This window comes from Myotis lucifugus, unplaced genomic scaffold (assembly GCF_000147115.1).
Source record: "Myotis lucifugus unplaced genomic scaffold, Myoluc2.0 scaffold_66, whole genome shotgun sequence".
NCBI lineage: Eukaryota > Metazoa > Chordata > Mammalia > Chiroptera > Vespertilionidae > Myotis > Myotis lucifugus.
In genome coordinates, this window is record NW_005871114.1 from 2,124,955 (window position 1) to 2,139,270 (window position 14,316).

Below are 14,316 nucleotides of genomic sequence, written 5' to 3' on the forward strand. Positions count from 1 at the left end.
TTCACACAGGGCCCCGATCTCTCCGTGGCCCAGCTTTTCCTGCAGCCCCGTATCTGAGGTAAGTGCCCCTCTGGCTAGGATTTCTCCTTACAGAAGAGATGGTGATAACAGCTCCTGCCCAGATCTCTGCATCATGGCCCCATCACCTTGAGACCCGGGAGCAGCACAAGTCTGTGGGTTGGAGACTCCTTCCCAGCCCTGGTCTGCGTGACTGAGATGCTTCGGCTGGAATAGAGAGCGCTTGGGGGAGGGGGGGTGTCTTGAGGAATCCAGAACTCAGGCACTTTAGGGTCCCGAGGCCACACCCTCCCAGCACAAATTCCTTTTCCAACATTATTGCCTCCCAGGCCTCCAGCCTCTTGCACTCCTGCAGCAGCGGGGAGCTCCCCCCCCCCCGCCCCCCGCACCCCCCAGAGCCGGTCAGCTGCATCTGTGCTGGAGGCCCGGGCAGCTAGAAAGTCCCTCCTTCCCACTGACCTCATGGTGGCCCGGGAGGAAGCTGTGCATGTGCATGGTGGGCAGGGAGGATGCTGGGGCCAAGGTGGGCTCTAAGAGCTAGAGGACCGTCCGCGGATGCTGCCCTCCGCCTCCCCCGCTCCCCTCGATCCTCCTCTTTCTCCTCCTGCCTCCCAGGGGGCAGAACTGGCCCATAGTTGTGCCCTGAGGCTTTCTCTTGGTATCTGTCCCATCCAGAGTCCGAGTGCCGGGGGGACCCTGTCCGGGACTTTCACCAGGTCCAGAGGGGCTATGCCATCTGCCAGACCACGCGCCCCGCTGTCGTGGGTGGAGTGCCGGGGCTCCTGCCCGGGCCGGGGCTGCTGCCAGGGCCTGCGGCTGAAGCGGAGGAAGTTCACCTTCGAGTGCAGCGACGGGACCTCCTTCGCTGAGGAGGTGGAGAAGCCCACCAAGTGTGGCTGTGCCCTCTGCGCATAGCGCCCAGTGCCCACGGGGAGGGGGCTGGCGAGAAGCCTGGCCACCAGGAGACCTGGGCTGGGGTCGGGCCATCGCCAGGCGGCTCCTGGATGGCTGGACCCTCTTGGGCGGGCTGGGGCCCACCTCTCAGGGGCCAGGCAGCTTTTCTCAAGCCGAACTCGAGCAGCTGGGGGCCAAGCGGGTGGGCGAGGCCTGGCTGCAGACCGCCCTCCCGGAAGTGCCTTGCACAAAGAGGCGCTTAATAAATACTGTTGAATGAATATGTGCGTGAGGTCAGGCCAAGAAGTGCAGAATGGTGACACTCCCTCCTTGCCTGTGACCTGGCTCTGAAGAAGGGACTGCCCCTTCCCAAACCAGCCTGTCCCTCGTGTCTGCAGCCCATGCTGGCCCCAGAACCCCTTGCCCCTGCAGAGAACCCTGAAGGACTCCCAGCCTGGCTCTGCTGCTTGTCGGTGGGCAGGAGGCCAGGCTGCGGAGGGGAAGGGCCCCTCCTGCTGGCCAGGAAGGGACTGCCCCTTGCCCCTGGGCTGGTTGGCAGGCAGAGCACCTCAGGAACGAGGCCTGGGGTGGAAGCCGGTCTTAGGACCAGACCTCTGAATCCTAAAGTTATGGGATGATCATTGTAGCTTCAAGGAGGGTACTCATGTGGAGGAAACGGTCACTGGAACTTCCTGGGGTGGGGGACCCCACCGAAAAGGACAGGGCGTTCTTGGTTTCAGCAGAGTAGACACTGCCACCCACCTTCAGACACTAGCCACCAAAGGGCCCTGGTCCTGGGCTTCCCCAGCCATCAGCCTGCTGCTGGCGAGCCACTGGGGGGGTGGGGGGCAGGGTGTAGGGGCTTGGGCTAGGCTGCTTGGCCAGGGAGGGTCTCCTCCTGAGGAGACGGGGCCCAGAGCCCCTCACGCTGCAGACCAGGTGGGAACAGCGGCCCAGGCATCAGGAACTGCTGGCTCTGTCGCTCTGGCAAATTTCTCCCCCATGGGCCTCAGTCTCCTCCGCTCTCAGATGGAGAGGTACGACGGACGGCCCTCCCACTGTGGCTCCAGGAGGGAGGCCCCAGGAGTTAGAAGATCCATTTTCATCAATTACATCGAGTATTTGTGTGCCTGATGGGGCTGGGTACCGGGGCTGGGTTCTGCCCTCGTGGACACCTGCCGACTGATCACCGCGCACCACAGCGGTGACCAGGGTGCCGGGGAGAGAGGGAGCCCAGCGAGGGCGCCAACCGCAGACACGGCCCGGCCGGAGCTGCTCGCCAGAGGCTTCCGCAAGGAAGGACTCGTCTTCGCAGTCACTGAATAAGGGACTGACTGCAGATGCCTCCCTTCCCCGCAGAACGACAGCGTAGAGATGATCTTTGAGCCTAAATAGGCAGTTGGCTGGAAGGAAGACAGGCCACTCTCTGGTCCAGAGGTCTCCCCAGGACAGTGTACCCCTGGGGAATCCAGTGGGCAAGGGGGGGGGGCACACCCTTTTCCTGGCTCCTATCTGCAGACAGAAGGCAGGGGTGGGGCAGTGTGGGCAGAGTTGGGGTGGCGTCTGCCTGTGTCCTCCGCCACCATGGTAGCTGGGGGTGGGGTAGGGGGGACGAGGGCTTTGCTGCTGAGAAGAGGGCAGGAGCCTCCTGTGACGTGGGAGCCTGGCATGGACAGGATCAGGCCAGCCAGCGAGTTTGAGTCTGGGGACCCCTATAATGGGCAGAGGACCCTCCCAAGTGGGGAGGAGCCAGCATGGCTGGGTCTGCGCCTCACCTGGCCTGGGCTCTATTTTCCTGTAGCTCTGAGCAAGGCCACCGTGCCCTGCCTGCTGTGGACAGCAGCGTGGGCCTCGCTGCAGAGCAACCCTCTTACCTGGAGTTTCTGGGCGGCCACTGGGGGCTCTGGAGAAGAGCTAGCACCAGGCTGGGCGGCAGGAAAGTTCCAGTGCAGCTAGTTTGTTCCTTCCAGGGAACAGAGGTGTTCCTCCACTCCCGGCCCTGAGAAGCAGCCCTTCCCCTGCCACCGCCATTCCTTCCTGCCTTGGAGAAGCTGCTTCCTTGGCTCGAGGGGCCCTGACGGCAGGGGCCTCGCTACTTGGCAGGAAGTAGAAAGGACGCCCGCAGACAGGTGATGGCAACCGCCCTGCAGGCCCAGCGCCGTGGGGTGTGGAGGGCAGAGGGTGAGCTTGCTGCTGGCCCCTCCTCAATCCCCAGCCCAGCCCAGCCCAGCCCAGCCCAGCCCCACACTCAGCCTTGGTGGAGCTGGAAGATGGGGAGCCACCACAAGGGTGAGGCAGCCAGGAGCTAAGAGAGCCGTGCACCCACCCCAGGACCAAGTTTCCTCAGCTTAGCCACCCCCCTGCCGGTCGGGAAGGCCCTGGGTCGCCACGCATCTTGCCTGCTACCATCGAGTCCCAGGCGGCTACCCCGAAATCATCTGAGAAGTCATCTCCACACCTCCCCTTCGGTGAAGACCTTCAGTTCACATCGACGTCGCCATTGCTGTTTCCACTCAACACGCACTGAAGAGACGCAGCAGGGGAGCCCCGAGCCTCCCGGAGTCTGAGGTGGAGAAGGCCGGACTCGTCTCTCTTTGCCTGCTGTTAGCCTAACCACGAAAGTATCTCTTTATACAGAATACTTAACAGATTCTAATATATATTTGTATTTCATTTTGTTATAGTATTTTTATATGTTAAAGTCAACATCCAGTGTCTCGTTTGATTTGCAGATGTCTGTGGCTGTGACGTTCGGTTTGGGGGTTTCCGTAGGCTCGTTTGGGTCCCTCTTCTCGAGAGACTGGTTTAGAGCAGGCCCACGAGGGAGCCACGCCTGCCCGTTGCCTAGAAGTGCTGTCTTAGAACATGTTGGATATTGTCTGTTGTCTTCCACGTGAACATGACATGGATTCACTCAGGTTCTGTCTGGCTGATCTCTTCTTCCCGCTGAGGACGAGCCGGGGCTGTCCACGGCGCCCTCCTGGGTTCGAGGGCTTCTGGGTGCCCACACGCCAGCCACAGGCCCCGAGGGCTCCCAGGTGCAGCGCATGTACAACAGCTGCCCTCGGAGCTCTCTGGTTTTCCTGAGGTGGCAGAGGAGGTCTGTCCCTCCTGCAGGGGTGGGGGTGGGGGGAACGAGGAGGGGGCCTGGGAGACGGCTGGGTCATAGCTCCCGGGGCGTCAGTGTGACGGCGAGCCTGGCACTGCGCGCGCGCGCGCGCGCGCGCGCGCGCACACACACACACACACACACACACACACACGGAGATCCGGGAGGCTGCTCATCTCATTCCCCTTCGGGGGTCTGGTCACACCCAGGTGCTGTAAGTTTGTGGACAGAGCCACACCCATGTTTAACCTGGCAACCGACTGGAGAGCAGTGTGGCTTCTCAGGCTGTCATGTGAGGCTAACCTGCCTGTTGCCAAGACAGCAGTTCGGAGGGATCAGTGGGGAAAGGAGGCAAACATAATGCTACAATGATTCTGCCACGGTTTCCAACTACATACCAAATTGCACACCGGAGTTTTGTAAGATGGCATCCGAGGGAGGACAGGCCTGGCAACCAGGCGGGGCAAGGCCCCTGGCACTGAGGGGACCCAGCTGGCCCTCCTCTGAGGCCAGGACATAGACTAACTTCCCACCAGGAGACCGGGTGGTGGCACTGGTCACACAGCCGCACCTGAACAGCAGTCACCTTGAAAGTGGGCAGTGACAGTAATTGCAGTGCCTTTTACACAATCAGGGATTTGGGAGGAAATGTGATGAACCAGGCAGGTCCATGAGAGAAAATGGGTTAAAACAGGTTTATGAGCTCAAGTGTCTGGAGTGGGCGGCCCGTTACCTCAGTCAGTCAAGGGGGCACACGCCCTCTGGGCTGTCACTTGCGTGGCCACTTCCGAGGAAGCAGCAGGCACAGACCATTTCCCTGCAGAAGGAAAGGGACGAGTGGGAACTGACAGTGGGGGGCGGTGACCTCAAGGGCATGTTCCCCAACCGACTGAGCTCCAGCTGGTTCTTACCAGGCACTCATTTTTCAGGTCTTCCTGATCTTTTTTTAAAGAGAAGCCAGAAATCAATTTTTATGTGAACACTCATAGTTTCAAAAGCTTAAAAAAAGCAACCACAAAAAAACAATTGGCTAAAAATAAGACACATCTGTGGGCACCAGTGTGCAACCTTGGAGTTCAAGGAAAATAAGAGGCAAGTTTCAGAGTTAGGAGGACAGCCCCTGCCTGGCCAGTGTGGCTCAGTGGTTGAGTGTCGACCCATGAACCAGGAGGTCACGGTTCGACTCCTGGTCAGGGCACATGCCCTGGTTGTGGGCTCGATCCCCAGCAAGAGGCAGCCGATCAACGATTCTCTCTCATCATTGATGTTTCTCTATCCCTCTCCCTTCCTCTCTCTGAAATAAATAACCCCCCCCTTTTTTTTTAAATTTAAAGGGACATCCCCGTCCCAGGGAACGCACACTGCAGGGCTTGGTGGGGGTGGAGGCAGCTGACAAGTTCTCCGACGTGGTGATAATGTATCTCTATTATCCCTACACCCCGAGCCAGCGTGCACCTCTTGGGTCACAGTCTAGCTTTTCTACCACAGGAGGGGTCCCGGAGGAAAGGAGGTCTATTTTAACAATGAAAAGTTCTCATCTGGAACAAGATAATTCTCCAAACGTAAACTGAGAAGGGGTTGGCGCAGCTGCCAGCATATTTCCACTGGGTGTGGTTGGGCATGTCCATGGCCACGGTCAGATGAACTGGTCAGTGAAACCATGGCTGATTCCACAGGAACCCCTGGCCCACCAGATCCTCAACCAGGTCCATCTCAAGGAGACTTGAAAGAATATAATGAAACAGGTCGTGAGGCAAGTAAATGGAAAGGTTTCCTGCCACCTTTCCGCACACCCCAACACGGGCTACAGAGACTGTGGCGGGCCCCCCTGGTGGCCGTGTGTATCACCCCCTTATTGCAAGCTGCTTACCTGAGGTCAGGAGCCTGCGGAAGCCCAGTGCCCCCTGCCTCTCAGGATGCAGCACCTTGATCGGCTGCCTCCTGCACAGCACCTACTGGGGATGGAGCCCACAACCCAGGCATGTATCCTGGCTGGGAAGTGAAACTCCTGGTTCATGGGTCAACGCTCAACCACTGAGCCACACCAGCCAGCAGGGGATGTCCTTTTAACTCTGGCACCTCCCCAACGCCACCACGGGAATTCCCAAGGACCCTCCCACCGTGTTTTCTTTTGCCTGAAGTCAGGCATGACTCACAATGACCACAGACCCAGCCACCAATGTCCCTTTAAGCCCAACACGACATGGGGGTCGAAGCAGAAGTATTGCTTTTTGGTTCCTTTTGGCCACTCATCAGCTTTGCTTATGCATCGGTACCTCTTCAGTGACTACACAAACACGCTTTAATATCAAAGAAGTTTAATACGCTGCAATAAAATAAGCGCCTAGAAAAAGCTCATGGGATAGATGTCCAGGTTAGAGTAATCCCTCCCACACATCCTCTAGCTCCACACCCCACCCCTCAAACCAAACAAGAAAATCTGAAACAACCAAGGAAATCCTTCCAAGCTTGTATTTCAGTGAGGACCCTTCACCAATAACAAGAACACAGTTTCCTACGTGGCCTAATAGGAAAGCAAAACACAGAAGCACACAAAGTCCACATGATTTCAATATTTAGGAGACTTGGTACATATTCAAAGTTAAAATAACTCCAACTTTTATAGCTATACATATTGTTTTAAAGCAACTTAATATATTTTAAAATTTCATATATACACTCTCAAAGGTTCTTCAGGTGAGGTATGTAAACATTGTCTAATGAAAAATTTTCAATGTTTCAAACCAACAAATTCACAGCATACATTGAATTTTCATCCATAAACAACACAGTATTTCCCTACACTCTCTAACATAGTGGACATCCAGGCCCAAGAGATAAACGCTGGCCCTCTGATAACCCTTTGCAGAATTTCTCATCTCAGGAGCACACGCTCGGGACCGGGAAGGGGCGGGGCCCTCGGAGACTCTCTCCCTGGGCACCTGGATCACTGGCTAAGACTCACAAGACGGCAAAAAGGAGCACATCTGAACAACTACAAGATTGACCTTGGCAATGACAACACGGGGAGGAACCAGAAAGACCTTTAAAGGAACGGTAGAGATTCATCTTAGAACTCCCTGGATCCACAGCCGGATCGGCAGCCCTCGCCCGAGATTCATCTGAAGGGCCCTGAAGAGAATAAACCACCACGGCACCTGAGCTTCAGTTACATTGCGTGGGCCTCCGGCCCCTCGAAGGCATGAACTCTGGCCTGAAGTAGGACCCTGGGCTGTGCTTTTCATACAGGTTGGGTTGCATTTCTTAATATCGTGATGCATATGGGAGAATAATGCCATGAGTTTATCAAGACCACTAACGCCTGCACACAGGCACGGGCCAATGACCTTGGAGGAGCTCCATTTTGAAAACTACGTGTTCCCTGAGGGTAAACAGCAGGCTTCTATTGAGATTAAGTGAGGCTAGAAAGGGGATTATTTATTACAAAGCAATAAGACTTGGGGCACCTCAGGCCAGAATTCTATTTTACTCTCACGTCATCTACAACGCCCCCTCCCCGCCCTCCCACCACATGAAGTAGTCACCTTCCCAATGATACAACGTAGGTCAGTTTCTTTCCTCTTGCTTGCTTTTTGGCTCAGCAATGGAAAGTTTTATCCTAATGCACCCACTTCAAATCTAAAAAACACTAGTGAAAAATTCCAAACACCATCATAAATACAAAAGAGAAGACATATTCCAAAAGCCTACAAAACTACATTATTCTATTCATGGTTATTTGGGTGTGGGGTATTTTTTGTAAAAGTTTAGGACGGTCACTAGGAGAGGCTGCTGAACAGCTTCGACACCTGTGGAACTGGGCACGCCGGGAGACCCGGAGGAGCGGCTGCCCTCTGCACTCACCAAAAAAGTTGAACCCCAGACAGAAGGGGGCTCCAGACATTTCAAACCCAGGCACGGAGGAGGGTTCCAGAAACTGGGCCAGCTTCTCAACGTAGGTCAGATATAGTTAAAGGACTTCAAATCGGCCATTTAAATTTCTAATGTAAATGGTTCTTACTTTTACTCTATCGCCAAATGAGCTTTGCCTCAACTAGATGCTGGAAACCCTTACAAATTCATGGAAAATGGACACTTTTTCCATCTCTATGCCCAATTTTTGATGTCTGGTGCTGGCAGATTTCTCACCCATTCCTGGAGTTCTGTGACTGGAAGGAGTGTGCAGACAAACAGAAGCAAATATTCAAGTACAGCAACCTCTCAGGCCAAGGCAAGAGGTCTTAGCAAGAGCTGTTCTACCCCCACCCTATCCTCTGAGACAAGGCCCACACGGAGCCGGGATAAATGTTATTACCTAGGATCTTATTGCTTAGAGGCAACACATCAGAAAGAACACCTGGAAATCTGCTCTGCAGATCTGGGACTGACCACTGACCAGTTTATCACACACACACACACACACACACATATATAATACATAACATAACCAGATGAGAAAAGGGGGCGGTTAAAGCTTGGATTTGATGTAACATTACAGATCAAATGCCCCAAACAGCTCCCAACCTGCTGGTTTTGTGTTCTTTCTCCATGTGTGAACTGTGTTATGAAAGGAAGTCCACTGCTCAAAATATATTCTTCTACAATACTACATGCAAACCGACATCACTCCAAACATGAATCTGTATACAGCACACATAATAAATATTTTTAAAAAACTATTTACAACATCACTTCCTGTGAACATTGAAATGCAAGCAAAATTTATTTCTTCCTGCAAAAGATAAAAAAAGTTTTGACTGTCTAGTTCAGTACTAAATTCCCTGGCACCTAGTTACCCATTCACATTTCATCTTAAAATCAGATTTGCTTACAAATAGTATCATAGAAAAAACAAACATTCTCCAGCATTACTGTTCAAGTGTCCTCCTCATTTGTTTGGAAAAGACAAAGGGAAGCCATAAGTAAGATAGGATTCAAATGGATGACAAAATCCCCTGTGGTCCAGTCCCAAGCTGCCGTCCTCAATCCAACAGAATGAGACTCATGACTCAGCAGAAGTGCCCAGGAATGGGGCACAGGGGAGAGGAAATGACCAGAAAGCATCGGTTCCGTCATGTCTAGGGGTGCTCTGAATTGCAGACCAGGACTCCTGAGAAGTAAAGTTGCACACATCTTAGAACAGATGGTTTTGTCCTGTAGCCACAGGTGGGGCGGGCCCACATCACAGATGCTTGCTGAGATGGGGAGGGGGAGAGAAGAGGGAGAGGGGGAGAAAAGGGGGAAAGCCAAATTGCTCATGAGTACTGTCAAGGTGTGAAAGAAAACGTGCTTATCCCCCATGGTTCAGGGGGCGGGAATAGGTGTCTTTCACAAACACGAGAAAGACTGAAATACAGCTTAATGCTTTCTTTAGGCAACAAGTGGTTTCTCCATATCCCACAGGTATGGGTTTGGATTTCCTTGGGGTTACAACTAAGGCTCATTTCCCTGCACAGGCTGCTAAAGTGAACGTACCAACCATGTATGCAAAAAGCGGGCTGCTTGGGGCTAGCCCTGATGCCACACCCGGGGCAGCCACACCGATGGTGGGAGACCCACTTTGTTCTGGGATAGAGTGACAGTGGGGGATGCACGCAGGGTTCCCAACCCATGTCCCATCGGCCCCAAAACAGGGAGGGTTCCAACCTTTCTGCCTTCACTGTGTTGTTTGGGGGTTCAATGGCTGAGCACGGTAGTGGCTGGGGAGGACGGGTGGCTAGAAAGAACACTTTTTTGGAAAGCCCTTTTGACAGTTAAATTTTTTTGCTAAAATAAATACTTTCTATAGAAACATTTGAACAGGAAAATATCACTACTTACACAGTGAAATAAATTCCACAGTGGTGTGTATCAATAGGCGCTATAGATGCATTTGAAACACTACCACAGTCTCCTAGATCTAGTATTAAGAATGCAGAAACCACTGGTGAAACTAATAATCTTAAGCTATAGTGGCTCTAAAACTAATCTCTACCTGTGGTATAAATATTCAAAATTATGCAAATCTTGTCTGTTTAGCATCTCTTCCACAAACTAGCTCCCAACCACTACAGCTTTAGCTACAAGACATGAGGTGTAGATGATAGAAAACAACGGGGTGAAAAAGTTGACAATTTTAATAGCATCTGGGCCCCAATGGCTAAATATTAGAAGAAAAATAAAGTTATGAGAGAAAAAAATGCTCCTGATATGACCTCTAGATGCTCAGTGAAGTGCCCGGAAGTGGGAGACTTCCTGGAGAAGCCGCCTCCTGAAAGGGGCTGGTGGCAGAAGCAGGAGAGGGAAGAGACAAAGGTGCCACAGGCGGCTCCTCATGATGAGGTGAGTCAGGCCTGACTGGGTGGCTTCGCTGGCCCAGAGAGCCCTGAACTTCTGTCTAAAGCTGCTGACATGCTGGTATTTTTAAGAGCTGGGGATGGGTGGTCTGGGTTCAAGGTTCCAAGCAGCAAAGACCATGCATTTATGTCCACAATGACCCATCTCGGGGAGCGAGAAACGTGCAAGTGTACTGCACAGGAAGAGGGCTCCACGGGGTAGAATGGACTCGCCCTGTGCTTGCCAGGGAGGCACCATCCTCGCTTTAGGTTCACTGGGAACCCCCTTTGTGTTAAGCCCTGCCACAGAGGAACGTTTCTCCAGGGTCCAGCTCGCCGGACTCACACATGACAAAGACCGGGGTGCTTTCAGTTTAAGACTTCGTACTTCAACTACGCATCCTTGTAAATAAGGCTGTATGTCTACAATTCCGCAAAAAGTCAATCAACAAAAGAGGGGGTGTTTTCTTGTTCTTTTAAAAAAAATTTTTTTAATTGATTTTTAGAGAGAAGGGAGAGGGAGAAAGAGAAACACCAATGTGAGAGTGGAACAGATCGGCCGCCTCCTACACACCCCCTAGTGGGGATGAAGCCCCGCAACCCAGGAATGTGCCCTGACAGGAAATCGAACTGGCAACCTTTTGGTGCACGGGATGATGCCCAGCCTACTGAACCACATGGGCCAGGGCTTCTTGTTCTTTAATACACAAGCATTACTCAGGGATAATGTGAAATAGCAGCCATGTGCTAAAATGAATTCCCAAGATACCCTAAAATCCAAAAGGAAAGAGATGTTGCAGTGCTGGACTATATGAAAAAAATAAGCGTGTACCTAACAGGCCACACAATTTGATCTTGAGTGACATATTGCAACGGTCATAAAACCTTTTCTGTAAAGGGCCAGGTAGTAAATATTTTATATTTAGGCTGTCGGGGCCCATATGGTCTCTATTATTAATATATATATATATATAGATAGATATAGTATTAATATGTATTGTGTGTGTGTGTGTGTGTGTGTGTGTGTGTGTATAGTTGTTGTTGTTTTTTGGTTAATCCTCACCTGAGGATATTTTTCCATTGATTTTTTTTAGAGAGAGTGGAAGAGAGAGGGAAAGACTGAGGGATATATCGGTGTGAGAGAAACACATTGATTGGTTGCCTCCTGAATGCGCCCCAACCAGGGCCCAGGCCGGGGAGGAGCCTGCAACCAAAGTATGTGCCCTTGCCCGGAACCAAACCCGGGACCCTTCGGTCTGCAGGCCACTGCTCTATCCACTGAGCCAAACCGGCTAGGGCATTAATATATTTTTTAAATAACCATTTTAGAAAAAGCAAAATGCACTCCTCCAATCTCAGGCATATTATACAACCATGAGTGTGTAGTTGTTTCTTTTAATGGGAAGCCCACACTCCACATGGCTCGCCTACTGAGTTCCTTGTGTTAAATGGAATGGTCCCCGAAAGGCAAGAGGGTCTGTGTGTCATTGTGCTCAGCAGACGAACAGAACTGAAGGATGGAGCAACGGATGGCTCTGAAATTCAGAGCATCAACCACTAGCACTGAGAAAAGGAAGATCAGACAGAGGGATGGTAATGGACCAGACCAACTTCAGCTCAATTCCAAGGACAAAAGCATGAGCAAGGATACCCTCTGCCAAGTGCCCACGGTGGTTCCCAGTCCCCAGCACAGCCTGACAAAGCTCTGAGCCTGAAGTAGCATCAGAGCTCTGGTTTTCGACCTGAATATGACTTATTATTAAAGAAGTCAGACCATCAAAGTTTTCCAATCCATCTACTGTAGAACAGAGTAGTATGTTTTGATGTTTCAAGGGAAGAATTATATATATATTTTTAAATATATTTTTATTGATTTCAGAGAGGGAGGGAGAGGAGAGAGAGAAACATCAATGATGAGAGAGAATCATTGATCAGCTGCCTCTCGCACGCCCTGCACTGGGGACTGAGCCCACAACCTGGGCAGGTGCCCGGATCAGGAATCTAACCATGACTTCCTGGTTCATAGTTGATGCTCAACCACTGAGCCTAGCCAGGCTCAAGGGATGAATTATATTAATAGCTGTCTCAAAGGCTTCCCAATTCTGCTGTTTTAAATACAAATATCTTTTTATTTTTCCCCCCCTGACGACATGCACAGGGAATACTAACCACGATGTGATGTACATAATAAACATGATTTCTTACTCACATTTTTTATTTGTTGGCTTGTCTTTAATAAAATTAATTTGAAAGAAGAGTATGGGATTGGGGGGAAAAAATCAGTGCCAATAGTTTTATTTTCCTAGAAGCTGGCCCAAAATATGACATAATCAACAATGCTTTGGGTTTGTGATTGGACTTTGTTTCCCCTCTGTGAAGACTTTTTCCATATGAATGTGAGGTTCAGAAAACTGAACATCAACTAATGCAGTCTCAACGAATTTGGAAAGAAATAAAATCTTGACTTACTTTAAAAATAAATAAGAAGTGAGGCTGGTGTCAGGTCTATGATAGTGAAATGAGCCCTGGCCAGTTTATCTCAGTGGTTAGAGCATCAGCCCACAAGACCCAAGGGTTGCAGGTTCGATTCCTGGTCAAGGGCCCATACCTCGATTGCAGGTTTGATCCCTGGCCCAGGTTGTGTGTGTGGGAGGCAATCAGTTGATGTGAGATTGATGTTTCTCTATCTGACCACCTCCTCCCTGACTTTCTCTCTAAGGATCAATGGAAAGGAAAAAAAAAAAGTGAAATGAGAGGCCCAGGCCTCATAATTTTAGAATTCCTATTTGCTCACAGGCTGACTATAGGCCGTCTCGTTTTGGTTACTGTGATGGGTGATTCTAAGAAGGAAGATATGAGGCTAAGGTAGCTCAAGTTTCAGGAGATGGTATTCAGTGTGCTAAAGCAATGATGTAACCTGTCTCTTCTGTTGCAAGAAGAAATTTAAAAATGTAAAGAATAAAGTTGAGGTACGATAAGGAGGAGCAGAAAAGAAGAGGACAGAGGGAAAGAGGCAGAAGAAAGGAGAAGATACATCAGGGAAGGTTATTCCTGAAAAAGGATTATTTTCTCAAGCAAGGCTGGCAAACCTTTTCTTAAAGGTCCAGACAGTAAGCATTTCAGGCTGTGTAGGCCACATGGTCTCTGTTGCAGCTCCTCAACTCTGCTGGAATGCAGCTGCAGACAACCCAGACACAAATGGGCGTCGCTTTGTCCCAATAAACTTTTATTTACAAAAGAGGAACCAGCCCACATTCTGCAGACTTGATAAATTGTTTCTAAGCCAACAGAGAGCCTTAAAACCGAAAGGACTGGGTGTGGCTCCTGGGCCAGCATCTTGGGAAATGCCAGCCCCGTCCCAGGGAGGATGACAACACCAGCCTGTTGATGGTGACACCAGAGCCTCGCCAGCCTGCATCACATAGCAGTCCTTTCCTACCAGGCTCTTAGCTCCACTCATCAACAGAAACGCTGCCCCTCATGAGTGACAACTCCCGCCCTCACCACAGAATCCATCACAAGGCAGGACAGAGACCCAAATTCAACTCAAAGTAACTGTCTGGAAGTGTTTTTTGATGACCTGTCTGAACAGGGAGAGATTCACCTGCCCCGAGTGTGTGATGTGTAGAGGCTTCATGAAAAGTACCGCATATGTGAAGGGATGACTAACTGCACCTCTATCTGTATCACCTCAGCAGCCATGAGGCATGGAAGCCACAGCTCACGATTACTTCTTTAAGGTAAGGCCCATGTAGAAGTCTTTAATGAAATACAGACACAACAGAACTGGCTACCCAAGGGATCGAAGGGGCCAGCAACTGCAGATGAACAGATGCTAATAACATTCCTATGTAGGAAAGCTCAAGAGCAGAACCAAGGAGCACGGCCTTCCTGCTGCGCCACATGCCTGAGGAAGTGCGGGGTGAGGCACAGGGCGTCCTCCCAGGCCCAGGGAGCCTCACAGGACGGAAGATGTGTCTG

The 14,316-nt window shown here is 51.2% G+C and overlaps 1 protein-coding gene across 1 annotated transcript in view; it reads left to right on the plus strand.

Annotated features, from left to right (window-relative positions):
- The window catches only part of SLIT1 (slit guidance ligand 1), a 152,436-nt gene extending 151,323 nt beyond the window's left edge, over positions 1-1,113 (plus strand). Inside the window, 2 exon segments of the mRNA XM_006090043.3 lie at positions 694-770; positions 772-1,113. Coding sequence (XP_006090105.2) covers positions 694-770; positions 772-933 — 239 coding nt within the window. The 3' untranslated portion in view covers positions 934-1,113.
- Positions 1,114-14,316: the final 13,203 nt, after the last annotated feature.